Source organism: Chionomys nivalis, chromosome 21, assembly GCF_950005125.1.
Source record: "Chionomys nivalis chromosome 21, mChiNiv1.1, whole genome shotgun sequence".
In the NCBI taxonomy this organism is placed as follows: Eukaryota; Metazoa; Chordata; class Mammalia; order Rodentia; family Cricetidae; genus Chionomys; species Chionomys nivalis.
In genome coordinates, this window is record NC_080106.1 from 18118943 (window position 1) to 18145993 (window position 27051).

Here is a 27051-nt window from a genome sequence, read left to right on the forward strand (position 1 = left end):
GGTTTCCCTGGACCAGTGAGCGTCTGAGGTGAAACAGTCCATCATCAGATGACAGAATGCTGGAGGTGGATTTCGGTGCCACGGGAGATTGTATCACCTTCACTGGCTGTCCTGTCTCTGGTCTGGTTAATGTTTACAGTCTCTTTTCCCCCCGGCAGGAATGAAGGTGACCAGGGCAGTTTTCCCTAGCTGAGCAGCCAGAGTTCACTCCCTCTACAAAGCCAGGGGCAGGGCTTGTCCTGTAGGGGCTCAATAATATTAAATGAGAGTTATTTGGAACAATATCTTGCTAGTGGGGTCGTGCTGTTAGTGCTGTGTGTTTGTGTGTGTACGTACCGTTATCTGTATAGAACTGGGACTTGGCTCTACTATAACAGCAGAAGGTCCCCTGAGAAAACCACCCATAATATGTTTATATGGATATATAGCATGTATATTTATGTTCATAGATACTAATGTAGATATTAGCATATACACGTTCACTAATATACATACACACACACACACACACATATATATGCTAAAATAGTGTATATAAATATTAAAAGACTGTTCCATTGAGTCCTGGGGATGAGCCTGCGTACCGTAGCAAGTGTTAACCCCTTTGGCCCACTTGAGGCTGTGACTGGGGTCCTCAACATTGTGTACCCCATAACACAGGTGCTGTTTAACTTGAATGACACTGATCTACCGTATCTTGGGAGTGAATTTTTAAAGTTTTGGGTGCTCAAGCTGCATGGAGGATCCAGAGTAGGCAAGGCAGGATTGGATGAGGGGAAAGGTGAAGTGAGTGACCTGTCGATCTTACTGCTGCTGTCTGTGGCTTTCTTTTCCTCGTTGCTTCCCAGGAAGGAGCCCAGAGAGGAGGCCAGCTGGTCTGTGACTAAGGCGAGGGTCAAGGATTGAGCTTGGAGAAGTGCAAGCAAGTCTGAGTCAAGGTGTTGCCACTGGAAGGGGTTTCTGCCAACAAGGTTCATGCCCCAGCAGGGCAGGAAGTCAAACCTCCCTCTGGACAGCAAGACAGAAAACTGTAGGCTTTGACTGACATGGGCGGGGTCATAGCCATAGGAATCCGCTGTGACATCAGGGCATTGGCTTGCTGGGCTCAGGCCTGTACTGCAGCATCGCGGAAGACAGGTCTGTGCAGGTGAGAGAAAGGTCTCCAGGAGCAAGGAGAGGAATGACCTTCTGTTCGGGGATGGAGACTTTGCCTGAGCCATGGCATAAGCACACCTTCTCTTTGGGTCTCCCCTTGGGGGGGGTCATCCTCTTCTAAGTGGGAATGTCTCGGGGTCTCGGTCACTATTTTAGACCCGCTTACTTTTGCCTTTCATTCTTCTGCCCAGAATGCCTTGGTCCCACAAAAGAGCAAGTTTTATTTTGAAGATCAGTGCTGTTCCTGCAAATGTCACACAGGCTCAGATGGTGATCGTTGGTTATTGGGTTACCGGTTGGTGGAATCCAGGGCTCGCTGGGCTCCACCCCAACAGCAGACAACTCAGTTGGAGAAACCGCACATGCACTTAAAATGGGTCATATTCCTGAAGGGAACGAGGCAAGCTTTGTTTGGGTTCATGTAGATACGCTGTACTCTGAATTGCGGTACAGTTAGTTACACCATGATCCTTTATAGGTACTTTTGGCTCTCACCTTAGCCCTTCATCCGAAGCAGATCCTGTAGGTTCCGTCTCGTTCACGAGGAGCTGTGAGGTGCCGGTAGCTTACTACTTTCTTTACTCTGCAGACTGAGCGAGCAGAGTGGCCTGATTGCTCCTGGCATTGGAGCTTGCCTGTTGAGGGTGCCCAGGAAGGAGAGGCACTGGTGTTTTCCTGAACTGACCTTCAGGTTCTGTTCCTTCCTGCCTGCCTGCCTGCCTTTCTTTAAAGACAGGGTCTCACTAAGTAGCTCTAACTGGCCTTGAACTCAAAGAGATTCACTTACCTCTACCTCAGCAGTACTGGGATTCAAGATGAGAGTTTTGTAGGCTCGTGTGCATGTTTATATAGCCTGCATGACTTGGGCCTCCCAAGGCCAAAAGAGGGCATCAGGTTCTCTGGAACTGGAGTTATGGACAGTTGCGGGCTGCCATGTGTGTGCTGGAACTGAACCAGGTTCTCTGCAAAGCCAGCAAGTGCTTAACCACCGAGCCGTCTCTCTAGTTCTTACCCTTTTCTTGTCTCCTTTTTTCTTTTCTTTTCTTTTCTTTTCTTTTCTTTTCTTTTCTTTTCTTTTCTTTTCTTTTCTTTCTCTTTTCTCTGCTCTTCTCTTTCTCTTTCTTTTTCTCTCTTTTTTTCTTTTTGTTTGTTTTTTTTGAGACAGGGTTTCTCTGCTTAGCTCTGGCTGCCCTGTAATTATCACTTTGTAGACCAGGCTGACCTCAAACTCAAAGATCCATCTGCCTCTCTCTCCCATGTGCTGGGGTTAAAGGCGTGCACCACCATGTCCGCTTTCCTTTTCTTTTTTGGAATAGAATTTCATGTGTTTCTGGCTGGCCTTGAACTCTCTGTATCACTGAGGATGGCCTGGAACATCTGATCCTTTTGCCTCTACTTCTCAGTCCTGAGATTGTAGGCAGGTACCATCATACCTGGCTTGTGTGGTGCTGGGGATCAAATCCAGTCAGGGCCCCTGAGCTACATTCTCAGTCTGTCTTTCAGGGCCCTTAGAATCCTCATCTATGTATAAATGTACAACTTAGTATCTTCCTGTCAGAGTTCTTGTATTCGTGTTTGGTGTTAGATGTTAAGTATCCTTTATCCAAAATGCCAGAGACTGGAATTGTTTTGGATTTTGAGATATTTACATAAACATCATGATATACCTTGGAGATGGGACCCAAACAAAAAAATAAAAAAACATTTGTTTTCCATGTACCCCTTATATATCTTAAAGATAATTTATATAGTTTAATAATTTTGAATCATGGTGTAGAATTTTCCATGTCACAGTTATGCTCAAGGAGTTTCAGGTTTGGAGTTTTGGTTAGGCTCCCTCTGTATTTACAGCTGTGCCTGCTGTAACCTGTGCAATGTTTTGAGTCTCGGATGCACTCATGCTTTTGTAAGTTGCGAATGTGACGGAGCGACATCCTTTGTTCTTGGGGAGGCTGGTGCTATTCGTGGCTGTGCTGTCAGAGCCCACTGCAAAGATATTTTCTGGAGTCCCGTGGCATGATGGGTACTACACTGAAGTTGCTGCTGGGGTGTGTGTGTGTGTGTGTGTGTAAAAAAGCACACTTACCATTGGGCCATTTAATGAGCATTACAGGTAGCTGGGGCTGGAGGGAGTTTCTTAGATAAAGGTTTCAAAGGAAGGAGAAAATTTATTGCTTTGGAAAAGACTTTGGCTTGTCTTGAACTTGCCAACTCAAGACTGTAGCTTGGATCTGGTGGTGTTGCTATTTCAGGAATGTGTCTGATAGTGTATAGTGTATCTAAGGGAAAATATATATATATATTGTATGAATACAGAATGTAAGAGTCATCCTTTCTATAACTCTGTTACCTGGACTCAGCAATGAACTTTTCTCTGGGTTCATCTACTCTTCTTTTTTTTTCCCTTGGAATATTTTGAAACCAATCCAATCGTGTCATAGTGCTTTATCATTTTTAATATAAATGTTATTAATCATGAACACAGTTGACCTACCTTCCTACCTGCCTCTCTGTACTAGGGACTGAATCTGAGGCCTTTTTGCCTTCTAGGCTTTTACACCCCTACCCTGAGACATTCTTAACTCTCACCTCCTCTCCCCCTCAGTTCTGAGGATTGAACATAGGGCCTCAAACATGCTAGGTGAACGCTCGCCCCTTAGATACAGCCCAGCTCCCTTAACCTCATCTGATACCAAATTGTAACGTAGACTTGTCTGATCGTCATCAACATGGCTTTTTATAAGGAGCTGGTTGGCTAGCGTTGCTAGTCACATCGAGTCTGCATTTAGTTCTTTCTTAGGTCTCTCCTGCTCTGGAAGAGTTTTCTCTACCTTTTCTGTCCATCCTCCATTTAAATACCCTCCTACCCCTCTAGCTGTGGATTTTGAAGAGTAATGAATAGGAGTAGGTACGTGTGTGTGTGTGTGTGTGTGTGTGTGTGTGTGTGTGTGAGAGAGAGAGAGAGAGAGAGAGAGAGAGAGAGAGAGAGAGAGAGAGAGCGCGCGCGCACAGAAGCGAGCACTGCTAGCCGGGTATAAGTAACCAAGGCCCTCATCCTCTTCTTTCCGCCATTGACCAGCTGTCTGACCTCTGGCAAACCACCAACACCCTTTGGGGTCATTATTCTTGCCTGTCAGAAGCAGCTGTGAGAGCAGATAGCCTCACACTCAAGCACTCTCATTGTCACCTCCCTAAAGAGATCCGAGGGGCATTTCTGGCACTTCTTGCTCACACGTTCATCCTACTCTTGGCGATTGAGAGCTCACTCATCCAGACCTTGTTCCTTCTCTCATAGATACAGTGAGTGGTTCACCTCCCGCATGCGCATGCTTCCCGCGTTGACTTACAGATACGCAAATCCATGGCTTGATGCGTAGCTCACCAATGAATGCATTTCAACCTTCAGTTTTACCTAAATTTCTCTACTTAATTTTGTTTTTTTCTTCTTTTTCTTTGGCTTTGATTTATATTATACTGACCTGTTGCTTATTCTTGTAAGAAATACCATTAAATATCTGTGTACTGAATATTCTGTAAGCTCATTGAGGTCTGGTCTATAACTTATGGCTTCTCAGCTCTCTTGAGCCATCGATGGGCTGGGGATATATACTCAATCATAGAGTGCTTGTCTAGTAAATGCAGGGCCCTGGTTTGAAACCCAGTGAAGCAAAGAACCAACAAAGCTTTAAGCTGCGGACTGGAATCAGCTCATCATATCACCTTCAGTTAGCCACCTAAAATTTTCCATTTGATAGTGGTTTTGATGCAGTATTCCCTTTGCCACTGTGGCCCAGCTCTTTTCTGGTTCATCTTTTATGAGACACAGTGGCCCCTGATGGTCTGCAGGGTCACTTGGGGAGGGGGGTGAGTCTTTTGTGGAACTTGGCTTTTCTGATAGCTCTCACTGTCTTGTCTCTTGGCCTTTGGTGAGTGAAATAATATTTGCTGGACAAACAGTTGGAGGGGATTTTAACTGCTAAAACAGTAGCCATTCCATACATTCCGTAGAGAAGGTCACCCGTGGTTCCGGTCAGGGACACGGGAGTGCCGGAGTCGAGGAGGTGGAGGTGGATGGATCAGAATCTATTACCTTTCACCTCTGGACAAAAAAGAGGGCCGTCCGTCAGATGTGCCCCACCCTCCGGGTCTCCAGTGTGAGCTCTTGTGCACACTCAGCCCTTGGTTGCTGCTTGGGAGAGTGGGCTTGGTGCTCTGGAAGGTCCTGGCATCAGCTGACCTTCTTCCATTACTTCCTGGACCTCCACTGCCTCCTTTCTCTGGAGACAGAGACAACATCGACCCCCGGAGGACTGGGGGAGGACCTGGAGTTCGTGCGTGTGGAGGATCTACAACGGTGCCTGGCACTCAGTAGGCACTCAATAAATGGTAGGTGCCCAGAGGATCACCTCTGAGTGGTTGAGGCTGTATGACAACTCTTCTTGTTATGGCTTCCTTTTCTTGTCTGTTGACACCTGGGAAGGGATCCCTAAATCTTGAGGTTTGTGATGCTGTGGGATTGGCATGAAGGATCTCATTCTGAGTCCCCGGAAGTGCTCTGTGTAACCCGGAGAAGTTGTAAGTGCCTGTGAATTCAGGAAGTCCTGTTGCTGTGGCCCCACCCCCTCTACTCCAACTGGCATCAGCTGTCATTTGTCCTTTCAGGATCAATCTGAGGAGAGTGTTTCCGATCTTCTACTCTGGGTAGACTTGGTCCAGTGGTAGGCAGGACAGGAGGGGGGTGTGGGTTGGGTGTGGGGCACGGGGGTGGGGTGGGGTGGTGTCCTGGGTGTGGCTCATGGCTTGTGAGTTTTCTTCTAATGGAATTTCCCATCACTTACTGCCCTGCTGATTTCTGATCAATGAAAATGAAATTGCATCACCTCCTCAGAGGCTCCACGTATGCCTGCCGCTTCCAGCTGTGTCAGTTCCGGTAAAATAATCTCATCAGGCGTGCAAGAGGGTAATAGGAAATAAAAATAAAAACCCACAATTAGCAAGAGGCCTTGCAGCTGAGTAACACTTACCATCCCAGAGGCAAAGGAGATGGGAAGTGGACAGCTAGGAAAGGGTCCCGGGGGGGGGGTGTATGTGGGGGGAGGAAAAGAAAATTCCTGGTGTTTTTCTTTCCCCTGTATCCCTCAACACGTGGATAGTTTGGTGTCTGTAAAATTCCCGTGTAATGAGCCTTTCTCTTCTCTTGAGTCTCCTGCAAACAGACACCAAGTCAATCCCAGGACCTCAGAACCCCATAGCTTCTCCTGCTCACCAGTGTGGGGGACCCCGGCCTCCCAGATTGTGACAGGGAACCCAGTGGACCAGGGTGGGACATTTTGAAACCATGACTGGTGGAGAATCCTCTGTGGCTCATGCCTGTTCTCTCTGTTATCTCTGTTACTCCCAGTGCATGTGTGTTACAGGCATGAGGGGTTGTGAACAGTCACTTGGTTACATGAAAGCTGGGCCAGTGACCATGTGTACAGTCACCCTAGGTGATCAGACTTGGAGAGGTTGACCATTACATCTAGAATATTCCGCCGCTTGTGTCTGGAGGCTGTAAAGTCACAAGGCCCAGCCTGAGGAGGAGCCACGGCCAGAGGAACCAGGATGGGAATACGAAGGGCGAACGAGGATGTAGAAAACCTGTTGGGTCACCTTGGGGATCAAGCAGAAATGCAACCGTGTCCTCCTTTCAACGTGGCTGAAAGAAATTCTTGTGTGTGGCAGTGCCCCTGGTTCTGGCAGTTCCTTGTAGGTGGATGTAGGACAGCACGTTCTCCTCTGTGGGTGCGGGGTATATCTGTCTGTGATAGTCTAAAGCATTTTCATGGTTCCTTTCTTGGGTGGCCCACATGCAGATCGAGGGTCAGAACTTCTTAAGGTCTGACCTGGAGGAGACGAGCTTGAGTTGCAAGCCTTGGAATTTCCAGTGTCGCCAGGCCAAGGGCAGCTGCCCGACCTGCTGTACTATATTAAATAGCTCGGGTTTTTAGACGCAGTAGACATCAGGTCACGGTAAGCCCATCTGGGTTCGTATGTGGGACACTTCTGACATCAGGGGCGGGAGGCTCCGGGAGGGATGAGTGGTAAGTGTGCTACAGCGAATCCCAGCAGCTGCAGCTGGGCGATGACCACACCCACTCCTGCCAGCACGTGTTCGTGTTCACACTCTAGTGAGAGCCAGCCGGCAGGAACCGGCGTCAATAGGGAGGGTGCTGCGTACGTTGTAGGCACTCAATAAATATTTCTTACATGAATGGATGAAGATCGTTAGGGCGGCCAGGGTTGCTTTGGATCAGTGCTATGATGGGTAGCAGCAAACCAAAGGCCTATAGGGCTAGAACCCTGGTAGTCTCTCTGTTCTTGAAGCTCAAGAAATGAGACCTATTAAACAGCCAGGTTTAATTTCATCCAGCCTTATGATGGTTCAATGTGGAAATCTTTCTCGGAACTATAGGGTTTCTGAAATTTTACCTCCTGGCTCCATCCAAGAGCAGAGCAGCTGGTAGTCGCACATTCTGGTGCAGTGTTAGATCTCCCCGGGTGAAAGGACTACGGCCAGAGCTGGTGTCTGTCATCTAGCACATGGTTGTCATGTGTGCATGTTTGCAGAAGTGTTTCTCCTCCGCCATCCTAGACCCTTAGCATGGCGTCTTGAGCTACATTGATCACACTTGATGACTTGAACTGGCAATTTCCCCCATGGGACCAGACCTAACCAGGGTGTTCAGGAAGCCATTAAGGAAAAATATGTAACCACACACATTCCCAAACTCAATTGTTCCTTCTTAGCTATGCTCAGATAAGAGACTTTCAAACATAATTAATCCAAGTACTATTTAATGCGGCCTTGGCTATTCTTCTTTGCTGCTTGTTGGCCCTGAGGTGGTGCTGGGAGCAGAAGGAGGGGGAAAGACCCCCTAGGCCGTCTCTGCTGGCTTTCTTAGGGTGCTAATGTTACTAGTAGCTACTCCTCTGTGGGTTCCCCGTGGGGTAAGGAGAGATTTTCCTCTGTTGTTACCCAGTCGCCTACGGGAAAGAGATCTACACAGTTCTTAGCCGAAAGGACCAGCGTAAGCAGTGGGTTTGGGAATTGACCTCTGGGATGGGAAAGATGCAGAGAGCAGCAATCCGGATTGCAGGCGACTGCTTATCAGCCATATACCCTGTTCCTTACTGCTAGGGGTTCCTCTTCAGAATCTGGAAATCTCCCATTCACACCGAGGAAAAGCAGCCCGGGCCCATGTGCACCTGGCTTGCAGTCCTCAGGGCCTGGCAGTGGTTACTTGCAGCTCCTCGACTAGGTGGTAAGGAAGAAAATTGAAACTAGAAATAACTCTCTAGCCCAGTATGGATTTGAGGTGTCTCTACTCATCCATTGGGTAAAATGGGTCATTTGGTAGAGAGTTCCATGGTGTGGTCTATGCCACCATTGTGGTCTCCGAACAAGAGGGAAGGGAGTTCTCATCCAGGGTCTGTGAAGCTGTCCCATGGAGCCTTTGAAGAGCTGGTGCGGTTGTGTGGTGAGGCTGTGCGCGCGAGTGTTTCCATGCGCCTTCATGTGTGTTGCCCTGCTAACGAGTCTTCAAAGGGTAGCTCTTGTTTGTGTTGTCATGGTGCCAATTTCTGAGCCTCACGCCTAAGCTACTGATGGTGAGCACTCTGTGTGGCCTGCCCCTCATCGAGAGGGGAAATGGGCTTCTATTTTCAGAGTCATTTGGAGGTGGCTGCTGGGGCGGGGGAGACGTTCCTTTCCCCAGGCCCACCTCGCCTGTCACCCTTCTCCGGCTTTCCCATTACCTGTGACAACTGGTTGGCTGAGCTATTGGTGGGGACATACTTCCCCGCCAGGAGAGTTGGATCAGGTTCTTAGGTACTGTACAGAGCTGCCACAGAACCAGCCCCTGGTAGTCTTTTGTCTGCACTTCATACGTCAGACATACATCCAAAACAACTGAAGGGCTGGCCTCTAACTGCATCCCCGAGCTGCAGATTGAAACAGGCTCTGCCCAAGTTGGGTTCTGTGGCGTTCGCACAGCCTTGAACTTCGGCAGGTACTTCTGCTGTTCAGAGAAAAATACTTAGTCGTTCAGGGACTCTTGTGAGCTCCTTTTTGTGTTTTGCTAGTGAACTTGGCTTTGATAACCCGTTCTACCAGACAGAAACCACAGTTCACTCTCATACTGACTGTACGTGATGGGCCTTCCCCCCTCAACCATTGTACTTAGGAATTTGCTTGACTTCGTAGATTTCTGTTCACATCAGGCCTTCAGCAGCTTTAGAATGAGGAATAATGTAGTACCAAAGATCTACAAAATATTGAGATAATCAGAGAAGTCTTTCATGAATTATTATGTATTGTTGGATCTTCTGTGAATATATATGGCATTCACATATTCCCACTATGTTACTGAAGATCACTCTAGAACGGTGGTTCTTAACCTTCTTAATTCTGTGATCCCTTAATACAGTCCCTCATGTTGTGGTGACCCCCAACCGTAAAATTATTTCATTGCTGCTTCATAACTGTAATTTTGCTTCTGTTATGAATTATAATGCGAATACCTGATATGCAGGATATCTGATGTGTGACCCCCGCAGGGGTGGGGGTGGGGGTCACGACCCACAGGTTGAGAACCTCTGCTCTTGATAAAGTATACTCTTTATTCGTTGTGGACTACTTGCTTGGTGTGCTAGGAGATTAGCAATGATACAGCCAATCTTTGCAGCTTACAGTCTAGTTGTGGAGTTAAAGACAGCCAAGACGAGGAATCAGAGGTAATTGTAGTGAGGAATCAAGGCGGGGGGGGGGAGGGGCGCTTTCTGTGAGCCAGCACAGGGTTCTATCACCTGAGGAAAACTTGAGGGTGTGTCTCTTAAAGGTTGTCTCGGGTCTGCATAGATTTGGAGAAAGCGTGGAGCTGCAGATGAGAAGGCCTAAGTGTGGGGAGTTGAGACCGGCTAGATATTTAATAACGTATCATTCCCTCCTTAGATACGGTTACTTTTTGTGATTTCAGCTCCCTAAGGTCAGGGTTAGTAACATGGGATCATTAAATAGAAAATTCCAGAAATAAATGGTTTACATAAGTTTTATGTTTATAAGTTTTATTTTGTGTGCTGCTCCAGCCAGTGTGGTAAACACTCCTGCCATCTTGGTCCACTCGTTGTGAGTCATAAGCCATCACCTTTGCCTAGTGGGTCTGTGCTCTATGCTGCCCACTTGTTCGTCACTTGCTAGTTTTCCCAGCCCCCCCCCCCCCCCGATTATCATGATGCTGAGGTGCTCCTGTTCAAGCAACCCGTATTTCATTTAACAATGCCCATTCAGTATAAGAATAGTAATGCTGGCAACTCAGGTATGCCAGAGGAGCCCCAAAGTGCTTCCCTTAATTGAAAAGGCCCAAGTTCTTAGGGGAAGGAAAGAAAATCTATGTGCTGAGGCTGCCCAGGGCTTTGGTGAAAGCAAACTCCTCTCAGGAAATTCAGGAAAAAGGGAAAAGAAGCTCCTACAGCTGTGCTCTTACACCTCTAACCGCAAGAGTTATCACCACCTTGGCTGGTGTCGCATTATGATGGAAAACTCATTAAATGAAATTTGGTATTCTTCTCAGTTTGAGATGTCCTGTTGGGGGAACTTGGAACCGAAGTGGCTTTCGCCGTAATGAGAGTGTAGACCCGAGACGATGTAGGAAAGCCAGTGTGGAGAGTTTAAGATGGAATGGTTTGGCGGTTGGTTCTTGGGGAGGGAAAATAAACTGGTTTTTCTGGTCTCTACAATCAAAGATGGTACCAGAAGTTCCTTGTAGAGAGACTGGGGCAGACGGCAAGGGGCAGCTCCCCTTGGACATGCGATGCCCGGCCAAGTCGTGAGCGATGGAAAGCTAGCCACTTAGAGACATCTTGTGGTCTGCTGAAAGTAGTAGATGCACATCCAAGCGATAAGTCCGGAATGGAAATTTTTGTTTTGGGAGTCAACTCGTAATTTCAGTAATTGAAACCACAGAAGTAGTTAAGGTAGTTGATGTGCAGAGATAAGAGCCAAGGGGAAAACGTACCCTGATGCTTAAATGCCATAGGAGAGCCTCAAGGAGGGGCTTCTGCGGGTTGCAATCTCAGTGAATTTTATTGGAAAGTGTATCCCAGAGAGCGCAGGGATGGGAAGAGGGCAGGTGATGTGGGGATTGGAGAGGGTGGGGAGCCGGGAAAGTTTGTCAGAGAAGTGAAGTGGGATGATTTAAGGAGCAGTTCTCAGTGCAGGGGAGATGGCAGAAGGTGGGTGGAAAAGCGTAAGAGCCAGTTGCCAGGGTGGGGCGGGCATGGGTGACCTTGGGATCTCCTTGGCCTTCACCTAATTCTAACCCCCCCCCTCCTCAGTTTGGGTGTGGGGCCTGACGTCTTGGCAGTTTCACTGAGTCCCACCCCGTGGGTTCTGCTCCACAACGGTCTGATGCAGCAACCCTCTGTAATCACTGAAAGAAGAACTCACCAGAGACCAGACAGACAGCTTTTGAGGAAGTGAAGGAGTGGGCAGCATCCACTGTGGGAAAGTGTTGTGATCCAGAGGGACAGGACAGGAGAGTTGCCTGGGCTGCCCTGTGAGTTGGTGGGACATGGACTCTGGCGCAGTCCAGTAGGAAGGATCGCCAGTGAAGTCCCACAAAGCCCTTGGATTAGTGACTAGGGCGAAGCCTAACAGCCACTGTCATAGGACTAGCCTGTGCTCCCCAGACACCTCGTCATAGGACTAGCCTGTGCTCCCCAGACACCCCGTCATAGGACTAGCCTGTGCTCCCCAGACACCCTGTCATAGGACTAGCCTGTGCTCCTCAGACACCCCCGTCATAGGACTAGCCTGTGCTCCCCAGACACCCCCGTCATAGGACTAGCCTGTGCTCCCCAGACACCCCCATCATAGGACTAGCTTGTGCGCCCCAGACACCCCCGTCATAGGACTAGCCTGTGCTCCCCAGACACCCCGTCATAGGACTAGCCTGTGCTCCCCAGACACCCCGTCATAGGACTAGCCTGTGCTCCCCAGACACCCCGTCATAGGACTAGCCTGTGCTCCCCAGACACCCCGTCATAGGACTAGCCTGTGCTCCCCAGACACCCCGTCATAGGACTAGCCTGTGCTCCCCAGACACCCCGTCATAGGACTAGCCTGTGCTCCCCAGACACCCCCATCATAGAACTAGCTTGTGCGCCCCAGACACCCCCGTCATAGGACTAGCCTGTGCTCCCAAACAGCAGACGTAGTCACTCTTGAGATGAGGAGGAAGGCTGAAACGCTGCTCCTCACCTGCCATACCAGCATCTTTCTTTTTCTCTCAAGAAAAATTCATGCCCATGGGCCATTGCTGGCGGGACCTGGAAGAACTTCCTTGGAAGGCAGATTGGCACATGCCCGAGTCTTGAATGTTCCTCTCTTTTGAACCAGTAGTTCTTAGAAATGTGTGCTAAGGAAATAGAGCTCTACAGAATGGTAAGAGTGAGGTCTCAGAGAGGCGCCTGTGGCCCCAGAAGCTGACGTACACTGGCCTATGGTTTGTATTCAGCCTTGCTAGACCCTCTGTCCTCATCTGTAAAATGGGTTCTTGGAAGAATCTAGTGAAATGATGTATTCAACAGAGTTGCTTGGAACCACACCTTGTCCTACTGAGTGGACTCCACCAACACAGTAGCTACTTATATTGATTGTTTTGTTTTTCTTCTGCATACGAAGATTCATGGGCACTTATTGCAGACTTAGCCATGAAATATTGGGAATTATTTACATGTCTAGTAATAACATTTGGTAAAATTATGTTGCATGTGTAGGTGCAGCATCTCTGGAGCTGTTGCTGCTCACTTATGAGGCACATTTGATGTCATGGGAAAACTGCATGCTAAATTAAGTTAAGAAGAATCCTTCCCCTTATAAGGAGCAGGACATCTGAGGTTGATAAAGAAAAGCCGTAACTATAGCTACAAAGAGGGGAAGCCTGAGAAACTGCCTGTGTTCCAGTCCTCTGGCTGGTGGAATTACAAGCGATTTTTACTCTAGCTTGGGAGTCTCTTTGTGGCTATCTACTTCTTTGCTTTTCTTTTTTTTTCAATAATGAACTCACACGACTTTAATCAGGAAAAGTTATTTAAAATAAATTTAACATCATGAGATGCCAGATTGAAACGATAATGGACCAGATGGCCTGTTTACACATAGTCTCCTGGCTTGCTCTCCGCGGCCCCAGTAAAAGAGGGAAGAAGCCAGAAATGAGGCTTTTGAGGAGGACCTGGAAGAGCTAGGAAAGTTTTGGATGCTATCAAAGGAAGCATTTAAGTATTGATTTCAGTTTGCCCGGGGGGACTTAACTGCGGAGATTCCCAGGGATGGGTGGAGGTGGCTTGTGCACCTGCCGGTGGGAGGGTGGCTGACAGAGCCCGGAAATGAAGCTCCTCTGGTTGGTGAAGAGGAGGATGACTTCGGATCTTGGAGATGGTGTGTGTGTGTGCGCGCATTCACTGCTGATTGGTGATTAAATTCAGGTCAGGAGCATGCGCAGGCCAGTGGTGGCCATAGGATGCGATGGAAAGGTCTCCACAAGACGCATTCAGATGGTTAAGGACTTTCTCACATGATTAGAGACGAATATTGCATTGGTGACTAAATACTAAATCCATATTTAAAATACTGTAGAATAGAATAATAGCTGGCTTGTCTTTTTTTAAATAAATAGTTACAAACATAGTAAACTTTGTTGTTGTTTTGTCTTAGAAGCCCCTTCCCCTGTCCTTTTCTATGGATGAAGTTCTCTGGAGTATCAGTGAGGCTGCTTTCCGAGACCTCGCTCTGTCTGTCTCGGATCTCATGACTGCCACCCTCCCATGCCCGCCCCAGACCCACAGTAACCAGAATATCTTGGTGGCTGTGTGTTTCCTGCAGAATGGACTGAGCCAGCACTTTTCACTTCCCGGTTGATTTATGTTCATGCTGCAGATAGCGTGGGTGTGTTTATTAGCAGACGTGAAACCCAGGGCCTTCTGGACAGTAGGCATCCTGCTTCATGAAGGCTCTGCAAGTATGTGTCACCTGGCCACAGTGACAGACTCCTTCTTGAGGCTGTCGGGAAAGCACTGCTGAGCCCATGGAATCTCACCTTTTAGTAAGTCATGTTTACTGACCTGTATGACTTGTATGCATCAGTAGACAGATGCTGGTACCGTATAAGCACAGAGTGGAACTGTTTGGTTCTCTACTGGGTTCTAAGCTAAACAGATCTGGGCATCATCTCTTTGCCCCTTGGATGAGGTTTCTAGTGTTTTATTTTAGATTTATTTTTCTTTTCTCTCTCTCTCTCTCTCTCTCTCTCTCTCTCTCTCTCTCTCTCTCTCTCTCTCTCTCTCTCTCTCTCTCTCGACAGGGTTTCACTGTAGTTTTGGAGCCTGTCCTGGAACTTGCTCTGTAGACCAGGCTGGCCTCAAACTCACAGAGATCCGCCTGCCTCTGCCTCCCAAGTACTGGGATTAAAGGCGTGTGCCACCACCGCCCGGCTTATTTTTATTTTCAATTGTGTGTTTGTGTCTGTTCGTGAGTGTGAGTACGTGCCACGAGTACAGGTGCCTGTGGGGACTGGAGGTACCACGTCACCTGGGAACAGGACTTAAAGGCAGTTGTGAGCAGCTCATTGTAGAGGCTGGGAGCCAAACTTAGGTTCTCTGTAAGAGAAGCAAGTGCTATTACCAACTGAGCCATCCCAGAACCTCCTTTCTTTGCTCTCTCTCTCTCTCTCTCTCTCTCTCTCTCTCTCTCTCTCTCTCTCTCTTTCTCTCTGTCTGTCTGTCTGTCTCTGTCTCTCTCTGTCTTTGTCTCTCTCTCTCTCATTAATGAGTGTTTATTCATTGTGTATTTTTTTTTTTTTATTTTACTCTTGTTTTAGTCGACTTGACACTGCTTTTATACTGTGGGCTACTAGAATTCCTTGATGGGGCTCATCTTAATCTTTTTTTTATTTTAATTGCTTTTTATTAAGGTAGGAAATATAGCCAAAAGTTGTGATCTGTCGTGGTTTTCTGAGTGTTACATTATGTGAAATTCTACCCAAGTTAAAATGGCATATTGATTTGCCTTCTCCAACTAGAGGATTCTACCCAGAGGCCTTAGCTGCAGAAAGGAAGACTGGTATTTGAGTCAGTTCTTCCCATGCTTCCTTGCCCAGCTTTGTAACCTCTGCCCTTTCACAAGGCTGTGCCAAGAAGGAATCTCCCACAAATATAAGAACCTCCACATCCATGTGGGTTGATGGTGCATGTATATTTTTGGAGTGTTCTGTTTTCTTTTGGCATGATTGCAGGTGTACAAAAAGTAAAATAAAATAAAAAAAAAAAACAGAACAAAAAATTCCCTTACTTGGGCTAGAGAGACGGCTCACAGGTTACAGCGATGGCTGCTCTTCTGGAGGCCCTGGATTCAATTCCCAGCACCCGCATGGCAACTTACAACTGTCTGAAACTCCAGTTCTGGAACCAACACCCTCACACAGACAAACATGCAGTCAAAACACCACTGTGCATAAAATAAAAATAAATGAATCATTTGAAAAAAAACCTTTCCCCGTCTTCATCTGTAGTCATTTTGCCCACATATGTGTGTGCGCATACATGTGCATATATGTACCACATGTTTCTTATTAAGACTTTTAAAAAAATTAGTAAGATCAATTACTATCTAGCCCACCCACGGTGGCCCCAAGCTTACCTTGCAGAGCTCTCCTGCCCCTGTCTCTTGTGCTGGTAGTTAGAGGTGTGTGTCCTGCCTTCCTCGCTCCTTAAGCTGTTTGGGGATTGAGGCACCACACCTCCTCACCTCTCATGTGTCCAAGCGAATCTTCTAACAGACTTTTTGTGTAACATACCCAGCACAGGCTCCTCCTAGCCCACCCACAGACCATGTTCAGATTCCACCAATTGTCTCTCTTACGTCCTTCCTAGGGAAAGAAAACCACAGAGATGATACATTTGTCACATCTCCCTACCCACCCTTAATCTGAAACACAGTGTTCTGCTGTGTTCTCTGCCACATGGATGTTTCTGAAGAGTGGAGAATGACTTGTAGACTTTGCTCCGTCGGGGTTCATCTGATGTTCCTTGTTGATTAGATTCAGGCGTGATGTTTTTGGCAGGGAGGGGGATGTAGTTAGTGTATCTCAGTGTATCCTACCAGAATTCACACAGATGTCTGTCTGTCCTGCTGCTGGTCATTGGTCTCTTGATAAAGCTGATATCTTCCAGGCCTCTCTAAGGTAACTGTTCTTTCTGTGGTAAGAAGCATGTGTACGGGAAGCGCAGATCGTAAGAACTCCCCTCCTCCAGTTAGTGCACACATCCGCTGATTCCCTCCTGGATGGATCCCTATTAGGGTGGTGGTAAAGAGAGGGTGATTTCTCAACTTGATAGGTATGCGTGTGTGTCTTCTTAAGTTTCTACCCTAACGAAGAACTTTGCTTCCACGCTTGTTTGGGTTTTTCTTTTTTAAAAGCATGGAGTTGTGAATTCTTATTTTATGTATCAAGTATCAGTCCTTTGCTCTTATTTAGTTTTCCTGTTCCGGCTGTCCCAGGTATGGTCGGCAGGAGCCCCTTCAGCTCTCTCCCGTGTTCATCTGAGACATCAGCTCAAGGTGTTCTTCAGTGAAAGACAGACAGTGTCTGTCTTATTGTGCATCTTTGTGTTTCAGGCTAGGACCTCACCACTTCTCCAGAGCCCCCCAGATCTGTTGCCTGGAGCAGTCTTGAACTGACCACTTCTCCAGAGCCCTCCAGATCTGTTGCCTGGAACAGTCTAGAACTGACCACTTCTCCAGAGCCCTCCAGATCTGTTGCCTGGAACAGTCTAGAACTGACCACTTCCCCAGAGTCCCCCAGATCTGTTGCCTGGAACAGTCTAGATTGACCGCTTCTTTAGAGCCCCCAGATCTGCTGCCTGGGCGTCCCTTAAACTGGAAAGGGTGGTGAGGGGAGATGTGTCCATGGGTCAGCTCTCATTCTCTTGAAGTGTTAAAATTTCTCGCACTACCTTAGGTTTTTCATCTATAATTTTATGAATCATCTATCTCATCTTGGTTGTGAGGTAGGTACAGAGGTGAGTCGTGTGGAGCATGATCTCTTGGCGTTCATAGCTGAGACAGACGAGTCAACAGAGAACCAGTCAGCATTGGGGCGACCTGATTGCTGCCTTTAACCATGTGTGTAGACTTACCTTCTAACCCACCGTGTTTTGTTAGTTTGGGCCCCATTCCAACTAGTCAAAGCCCCACCACCACCACACACACCCCTCATTTCTGCTATTGTGGTACTTTTAGTTTTCCTTGTTAACTTTCTGTGCCCCGCATGATGTTATGTGCCTTCTTGGTGTCACCCCCCAAGTTGTTTATTTAAGTGAGCTTAGTAGAGACAGGACAGCACCCGGTGGCAGCTCAGTGTAGCCCTCTGTCTCTGTGTTGACTTGAAGTGGTGGCATCCACCTGCTCTGGAGTCAGGCAGATTTTGTCGTCTGAGAGATCTTGTCCTTGAGATGGGAAACTTGAGGCTACCTTGTTAATGGTGAGGATAGTCTTTGCTGCTTTTCTCAGGTCACCGAGTCCATGCTTGGTTTACGCTGTGTTTGTGTTCTCACTGGCTGATTGCCTAGGGCGGCCCCCCTCTGCCGAGAGCTTTTCCTCAGCACCCGCTGATTCTGCTTAAACCTGCAAAGGATGTGCGGCGCATGCTCACGGGACATTCTTCTAACTCTGATGTCATCACCTTACCCACAAAATTGCTATGCACACATCATGCCCGCGCCTTGTCTGACTTTATGTGACTTTGGAGGACATTGTGCTGCACACGTCATACGCATTTGTGGCCCCCTCCTCAGGAGAACGTAAGCGTTCCCTAGCATCAGCTGGGCACTATATAGGAGGTTCGTAGTAAATAATGAATGAGTGAGTACGTTTCCAGGCCCATAGCTCCTAGGTTATGTCTTCTTTTGTAAGTTTCTAATTTACTCTTATTTCACATATATGATGTGTGTGCATATGTGAGTACAGGGATGTGTGTGACTGGTGATTGGTATGGTACAGTATACATGAAGAGGTCAAAGGCTAACTTCTAGGGGTTGATGTTGTCCTCTCCCTATGGTCCCAGGGAGTGAAGAACAAGCGCTTTTACCCACTGAGCCATCTCTCTGGCCCCTGCACACCTCTTATTTTATTTTATTTTATTTTATTTTACTTTATGTGTACGTGAGTGCAAGTGCACCAGAGACCCAGAGGTGCCGGATTCCATGAAGCTGAACTTACAGGCAATTGCGAGCTGCCTGATGTGGGTACTGTGATCCCAACGTGGGTCCTGTACAAGAGCAGTAAGCTCTCTTAGCCACAGAGCTATCACTCTGGTCCCATTATGCCCTTACTTTTTTAAAAAAAAAAAAAAAAAAAGGAAAGAAAGAAGAAAAGAGAGGGGGAGTGAGAAGCCTTCCATGACTTAGTTGTGGCGTCCCTGCTCACCTTGTCCTCCTGTAGTTATCTGATGGTGTCCAAACGAAGAGGGCTGCTTTGAGCTCTCCTGTTTGGATTGAGGGGTTGAGCAGTCCCCGATCTTGGAATAGTCTGTGCACATGAAGGTCTGATGCAAATATTGGCTCTCAGGATGCTCCTCAGGCACCAAAAGATAAGAGTGTCTAAGAACACAGATCCTACAGCAGCCATCTGGCTCTGTTGTTCAGACTACCCGAGCATGTGCTGCCTCAGTTTTACATCTCGGAAATGGGGCTACAAGAATAGCACCCCCTCCAAGTGGTTACGATTCTGCCCATAGGTATTGCTTCAGTGCCTAACTCAGTAAGTGATGGTTTCCATTATGAGGGCTTTAAAAAGCTCGGGGGAATATAGGCACCAGGGAGGAAATGAAGTCACCCATAATCTCACCTCCTCAAATTTACCGTCATAAAAATTTTGATAGAAATATGACAATGGCTGTATCCATATGTCTTTCACTCAGTTAGCAGCTGATCAGCTTCCATTGCTTGTAAATGGTTTCTTTAGAGTTATCAGCCTTATAACATGTTGAATTCCACGAACTGTAATTTATTTAGTCTCTGTTTTTGCCCGATTATTTCCATCTCTCTCTTTTTTTTCCTGTTACAAATCTTATTATGGACAATTTCGTATGTCCACACATCTCCCGGGTTGTTTCCTTGAAATACATTCCTAGAATGGAGAAATTGCTGAGTCAAAACATGTTGGCAGTGTGTGCTGTGCACTGCCTGGTGCCCGGGAGAAGGGCGGTCCTTACATTTCTCCCTGGGGCAGGGGGAAGAGTCCCTGGAGGACCAGGCATCCTTGCGCTGGCTGATGTCTCTGGTGATACCCCACGTTATTCACAGAGGCAACAGTTTCTCTTGCTGTCTCTATTCGCTTTGTTTTTCTTTCTCTCCCCCTTTGTTTCCCTTCTTGGTTTTCTGCCAAACAGCCCCTTGTGAAAGGACCGCCTAATTAACCCTGTGCTAATTAACAATTTAAAATTACACAGTGTGACTGTTCATGTTTAATTCTCTGGGAGCTGAAGCAACAGCAGGAGCCCCCTCCCCTTCCTTAGAACCGCACACCCCTTACCCAGCCTACTAGAAAACTGTAGCATTTTATCCAGCCCCTGTCTCCTTCATGGAATAAGACAGAACTTTCCTTACACACCCTTTTTAGTTTAAAGAGGAAGATAATTGCCTATATGAGTGGCATGTCACATTGTACCTGTTAGCATTTTATCCTTGAAAAACAATCTTTCCAAGAGGTTGGTGTTTGCAAGACTGCAGTGGGCTTTAAAACTGGGAAGCACAATGTGGGGGTGAATATAGCTCCCCCTTTCGCTGGGGTTATTTATTCCTAAGGTGTTGGAGCTCTTCTGCATGGGGTACTTTGCAAAAGGCAGACTTAAATGCTGAATAGAATGAGACAGTGGGCAAGACTGTGTGTGCAAATGCTTGCCGATCACTCCTGTGTCTTCCCTCGAACTTTGCCATTGGGAAGACGTGCTTTATAAAACCTTACTGAATTCTCAAATAGTGTTGAATACAATATTGAGGTGATTTAAAGGGAACCTGAGGGGAGTGGCCGGGAAAGATGAATTGGCCTGCAGGAAGAGTTCAGAGTTCTGGTGAGCCAGACTGGAGTGCGTGTGGGATGGGTTCACAGCCCGAGGACTGGGTTAGAGGGCTGAGGAGAGGCTTGTGAATTTTGACTGGCAGGGCTTCCCGTGAATGTGTGGGGACCCACTCGGTTCCCAGGCCGCCCTCTGTAACTGAAGAACATTGATTTTACGGGAAACCATGTTTACAGACAGAGCGCTGATCGACCTGCCGAGTTGACTTCTGCCTCCTTAAGTAAGAACTACCTTTTTCTTATTGACTGGCTGATAAACAGAGCAAGCACGCTGGGTGGGAGAGTAGTGGATGCCCCGAGGCCCATGAGCTGCCAGCCTGGGCAGGATGAAGAGACCGCTTCATGTCAGTGCATCTCCCCCCTCCCCCCCATCTATCCCTTATCTGCCAGGATAAGGATGGAGGCAGAGGATGTATGCAGCCATCCTTCTCTGATTACCTGGCAATGTGGGGACCAAGCACAGGCAAGCTGGTTGTCTGGTGCGGATGCAGGGAAGCAGTGTCCCAAGCTTTTAGTTCAAGTTCCCTGGGGTGATGTGGACATTTACACATTCTGTTTGGGGTGGGGTGTGAACCAGGAGCCTGCATTTCTCAGGACAGTGTGATTAGTCCATGAACCATGCCTCTTGTTTTTCACGGGGCTGTCCAATGCTCTGCTTGGTCAGCGTGCATGAAAGAGAAGCTCCAGAACAGGCAGCCCAGGTCTAGAAATTGGGTTCTCTTTCCCACCTGTGTCCTTATGGACTGTCAGCTTCCTGTGAATGAATCCTCCAGCTCACTCCGCTGGCCCAGGGTCACCAGCTATCTTATCTGCCTTTCAGAAGTGGCCACAAGGGTCATTGCCTGCTTGGGACTAGAAAACAAATTAAGGTTTTGTTTTTTGTTTGTTTTATTTTTGTCTTTAAAGTTCCAACCCTTAGCTGGCCAGTTCATGGAGGAGGAGGAAGAGAGCCGAGCAAGCAAAGCCCACCAATTAATTGGTAAATGCTAGCAGGTTTCTCTGGCCCAGCCCAGGCTGGAGAGGAGATTGGCTTTGCTGTCGATAAACAAGTCCCTGGTGCGGCATCAAAGCTCTTCTCCTTTATCAATCGCGGCCTCCCCTTCCCGCATGTTCCTGTAACTTACCAAGCATTTATGACATTGATTTTACAATCGGGCTGTTAACCCTCCCGCCCCTTCAGACCTGCCAACCTTTTGGGCTTGAACTGCCAATCAGGTGTCATCCATCCAATCAGGAACATCCTTAAGAAGAGCCTCCCCAGATTCTCACCTGTATCCCAGCTAAGCCTTATGGGAAGTCCCCGTTCATTTGCCGCTGGGGTTGATTTAGTGCGGTGATCTGTTTCAAACGAACCCGTCCTTTCTAAAGGCCTACAGAGCTCTGCTGTCTCCGAGACTGCGGTTATCAGTTGACAGCCATATATGCATGTGAGTTTCAAACTAGTCGTGGCACATTCTTCGAAAAAGTGATTTCTTCCAAGGCTTCTGCCAGCCTGCCTTCTCCGTCTTTTCCCGAGGGGGAGCTGTTGGCTCACTCTGTAGTCAAACCTGGAGAAATACGAAAAGAGTAAGACAGGGTTGGCAGGAGATGGAGGGGGATGAAACCCGGCCAAAAGCTTTGTCAGCTGCTTGTGCAAGAGGTGGTGGAGCAGGGGAGCGATGTCTTGGGGTCTGTGTGTAAAAGACCAAACTCTGAAGAAGTGCTGAGCCACCTGTAGGAGGGCAGCAGCAGCAAGGCGATCACCACCCCTGCGTTGATGTCACAGGAGCCAGGCAGCCTGTGATCCGTTTCTACCTTCCCCAGGGACGGAGCTCTCAGAGGGCAGGTTCAGCACAGTAGCTCTCTGGAGTCGGAAACGGAAAAGCCCCAGGGCTGAAGGACAGCTGCTTGGGTAGCAACTAATAACGAAGAGGCAGGTGTGGAAGTTGGGCTTGCTAAGCCCAGCTGCCGTCTCTGCTTGTGCTAAGACCTTTGCTAGGGAAAATCCACCGCGCGCCCGGTGGATGGGCTTCCTGCAGATGGGGCGAGGCTTTGCCCCCCTCCACAAGGGCACCAGCAGATTGAAAGTCCGGCCGGTTCTTATTCTCGGTGCCTTCCTATTTTCATTGTGAGCTCTGCTGAATCCCAGACAAGGATGCTTTCCTGGTTTGGGTGGAGGAGATGGGAATTTGGGGTGTCTTCGAGTTTGATAATGAGAGTAACGTTGGTTTCTGGTGAGATTTACCCTGTAAGGTTTACTGCTCAGGAAATGGGACTTCTGTTGCCTCCAAGACCTGAAAGGGAGGGATGTGGCCGCTGGCCCCCTTGGGCCCTTTGCAGGATGAACCTAAGGCTTCACCTTCGCCCTCTGAACCTTGTAGACCTTTGTTCGAACTTACCAAACCTGACACACGGGCACTGAAAAGCACCTGATTTCTCTATGTCATTGGACCCTTCTCAGTTCACCACTCTCATTCTGAAGCTGCCTCAGCTCCCTCCTCTCATCCTCCCTGATGCCCCCCCCTTCCAAGTGTCATACACTTGGGATGACTTCATGTAAGCTATCTGTATGCAGGAGGGCCCTTCCAGTGACCTCGTTGGGTCCTGGAAAGATAACGGGCCTCTTCCACTATGGCTCCCTGCCCAGCCTGACTCAAAGTCCCGATGGCATAGAGTAAAAAATTTCAACAAGTCTGTCTCTAGGGCTAGAGTGACAGACAGTGTGAAGTCAAAGAGGTGTGTTCCTGACCGCTTTCCCCACTTCCCATTCATTACATGGACCTGGCTGTGTTGTCATGGTGCTGCTTGCCCTCTCTGTACTGCACTGTGCAGGGCCGTGTCCCCCAGCCTGCCCTCTGCCCTGCAAGCTTTGTGTTGTGGGTATGGACAGAAGCTGCTTAGAGCACTCCGTGCGGGACCTTAGCCTTGGCCCTCCTAACCTCTTTCCTTTCTCTCTCTCTTTCCCCCTCTCTCCCTCCTCCCCCCTTGCCTCCACCCTTCAGGTCCGATCCGTACTGGGTGCAATGAAAGCTCCACGCTGGCCTTACCATGGAAGGCTGTGACTCGCCCGTCGTCTCGGGGAAGGACAATGGGTGCGGGATCCCTCAGCACCGGCAATGGACTGAACTCAACAGCACCCACCTCCCCGACAAACCCAGTAGCATGGAGCAGCCCACAGGCGAGAGCCATGGGCCCTTGGACAGCCTAAGGGCCCCCTTCAGTGAGCGCCTGGCGGACAGCAGCACCTCGGCCGGGCCGCCAGCCGAGCCCGCCAGCAAGGAGGTCAGCTGCAACGAGTGCTCAGCCTCCTTTGCCAGCCTCCAGACCTACATGGAGCACCACTGCCCTGGCACACGCCCCCCACCGCCCCTGCGAGAGGAGAGCGCCAGCGACACCAGCGAGGAGGGCGAGGAGGAGAGTGACGTGGAGAACCTGGCCGGGGAGATCGTCTACCAGCCAGATGGCTCCGCGTACATTGTCGAGAGCCTGAGCCAGCTGGCCCAAAGCGGGGCCGCGTGTGGCAGCAGCAGTGGCAGTGGGCCTGTCCCCTCGCTCTTCCTGAACTCTCTCCCCGGGGCGGGGGGCAAACAAGGGGACCCTTCGTGTGCTGCACCTGTGTACCCGCAGATCATCAACACTTTCCACATAGCCTCATCCTTCGGGAAATGGTTTGAGGGCTCAGACCAGGCCTTCCCGAATACCTCAGCCCTGGCGGGGCTCAGCCCTGTCCTGCACAGCTTCCGCGTTTTTGACGTGCGACACAAAAGCAACAAGGATTACCTGAACAGCGATGGTTCTGCCAAAAGCTCCTGCGTATCCAAAGATGTTCCCAACAATGTGGACCTGTCCAAGTTCGATGGCTTTGTGCTCTACGGCAAGAGGAAGCCCATTCTGATGTGCTTCTTGTGCAAACTCTCCTTTGGGTATGTCCGTTCATTTGTGACCCATGCGGTGCACGACCATCGAATGACCCTGAGTGAAGAGGAGCGGAAAATTCTTAGCAATAAGAACATCTCCGCTATCATCCAAGGGATTGGCAAAGACAAGGAACCCCTTGTAAGTTTTCTGGAACCAAAAAACAAAAACCTTCAACACCCTTTAGTTTCCACAGCTAACCTCATAGGCCCCGGACACAGTTTTTATGGTAAATTTAGTGGCATTCGCATGGAAGGGGAGGAGACCCTCCCAGCCGTCGCTGCTGCTGGCCCTGAGCAGCCCCAGGCTGGTCTCTTGACCCCTAGCACCCTCTTGAACCTTGGCGGGCTCACCAGCTCGGTCCTGAAGACCCCCATTACCTCAGTCCCCCTGGGGCCTCTGGCTGCCAGTCCTACCAAATCCTCGGAGGGCAAGGACTCTGGGGCAGCTGAAGGAGATAAGCAAGAAGTGGGGGATCCGGATTGCTTCTCCGAGAAAGCAGAGCCAGCCGAGGAGGAGGAGGCGGAAGAAGAGGAAGAGGAGGAAGAAGAGGCGGAGGAGGAGGAAGAGGAGGAGGAGGAAGAGGAGGAGGAAGAGGAGGGCTGCAAAGGACTCTTTCCCACTGAGTTGGAGGAAGAGCTGGAGGACAGGGCCCCCGAGGAGTCTGGAGCCACAGCAGGTGGTAGCAGCAAAAAGGACCTTGCTCTCTCAAACCAAAGCATTTCTAACTCCCCCTTAATGCCTAATGTGCTCCAGAGCCTGTCGAGGGGCACAGCTTCTACTACTTCTAATTCTGCTTCTTCCTTTGTTGTCTTCGATGGTGCGAACAGGAGGAACCGATTAAGCTTTAACAGTGAGGGCGCCAGGGCCAATGTGGCAGAGGGCAGGAGGCTGGACTTCGCTGACGAAAGTGCCAATAAAGACAATGCCACAGCACCAGAACCAAATGAAAGCACAGAGGGCGACGATGGGGGCTTTGTCCCTCATCACCAGCACGCTGGCTCCCTCTGCGAGCTTGGGGTTGGGGAGTGCCCCTCGGGTAGCGGTGTGGAGTGCCCCAAATGTGACACGGTCCTGGGCTCTTCCCGCTCCCTGGGTGGCCACATGACCATGATGCATTCTCGTAACTCGTGTAAGACACTCAAGTGTCCCAAGTGCAACTGGCACTATAAGTACCAGCAGACGCTGGAGGCACACATGAAGGAGAAGCACCCGGAGCCTGGAGGCTCCTGTGTCTACTGCAAAAGCGGGCAGCCCCACCCGCGGTTGGCACGAGGCGAGAGCTACACGTGTGGTTACAAGCCGTTCCGCTGTGAGGTGTGTAACTACTCTACAACGACCAAAGGCAACCTCAGTATTCATATGCAGTCCGACAAACATCTCAACAACATGCAGAACCTGCAGAACGGAGGGGGCGAGCAAGTCTTCAGCCACAGCGCTGGGGCGGCTGCCGCTGCAGCAGCCGCGGCTGCCGCCGCCGCCGCCAATATAGGCAGCTCCTGTGGTGCCCCTTCCCCCACCAAACCAAAAACCAAACCCACGTGGCGGTGCGAGGTGTGTGATTATGAGACCAACGTGGCCAGGAACCTCCGCATCCACATGACCAGTGAGAAGCACATGCACAACATGATGCTGCTGCAGCAGAACATGACCCAGATCCAGCACAATCGCCACCTGGGCCTCGGCAGCCTGCCCTCCCCAGCCGAGGCCGAGCTCTACCAGTACTACCTGGCCCAGAACATGAACCTGCCCAACCTGAAGATGGACAGTACCGCCTCGGACACCCAGTTCATGATGAGCGGATTCCAGCTGGATCCTACAGGGCCCATGGCCGCCATGACGCCTGCTCTAGGTGAGGCTGACACCACCCCCCACCCCACCCCCGCCCTCGGGCTTGTGTGCTTTCACCATATAGGAGGTTTGTCCCGTTGGGGCGGGAAGCATGTGGAAGAGGTCGAGGTGTGTAAATTGGTTTTGATTTTTATCACCTTGAAATTTTTTTTTTTTTAAATGGGAATGTCTCACAATCCAGTGTTTTCCTTCAAGAATCCCTTGCACTTGCTGTGTGCGTCTGGACAGTTTTATGCATCTGACAGAGCTGTGATTGTACTCTGGCTATCTAGGGCCAGGATTAAAACTCAAGTGTTGCCTCTAGTTTTTGGCTTATGGTCAGCTTTCCTTTACTGTTCCCATTCTTTCTCTCTTCTCTTTCTCAATTTGAAAAATTGCCATAATCACTCAAAACTTTTGGGTTCCATTAAATATTAAAACTTACAAGAAACCATATCTGGGACCATCATCTCAATAATTTAAACAGGGACAGCCATCATTCCAATAGGAGCTATTGGAAGCGGTAACATATCGCATTGAAAACCCAAAGGCTGGCTCCGTGCCGAACTGGGAGCCACAGGGAGATTTCTGGAGTTCTCTCTGTAGCTCTGTGGATCTTGATGGAAGAGGTATATTCCTATCCTTCCTTAGTTTGGATGAGTTGTTGATTAGTGGAGTTGGGAATGAATTAGGAATTAAATTGCCCTGGGGACACGGTCATGAGCGGCGTGATAGCTGAAGAACTGAAGAAATTGTAAAATTGTCCTTCAGAGAAAGCTGACATTTTGATAGCAGTTAGACGCTGACTAGTGGGGCCTTTGTTGCCAGGAGAAACAGTGCCGTCTTAGAGACACTGAGTGAGTCTACACCCAGACCCCAGCTGTGTTGTCCGCATTAGTAGTCAGCTTTCCGTTAATATGGCAGGTGCTTGAGATGTAGAAAGAAAACCAGTTTGTCTCCCAGTCTGGGAGGTTTCAGTCGGTGGTCAGTGGCGCTATTGC

At 49.0% G+C, this 27051-nt stretch overlaps 1 protein-coding gene across 1 annotated transcript in view; it reads left to right on the top strand.

The window, feature by feature from the left end:
* Zfhx3 (zinc finger homeobox 3) overlaps positions 1-27051 on the top strand; it is a 244580-nt gene that overhangs the window by 63395 nt on the left and 154134 nt on the right. The window contains exon 2 of the mRNA XM_057753329.1: positions 23308-26072. Within this exon, the coding sequence (XP_057609312.1) occupies positions 23354-26072 (2719 nt within the window). The 5' untranslated portion in view covers positions 23308-23353. The remainder of the gene's footprint in view (positions 1-23307; positions 26073-27051) is intronic.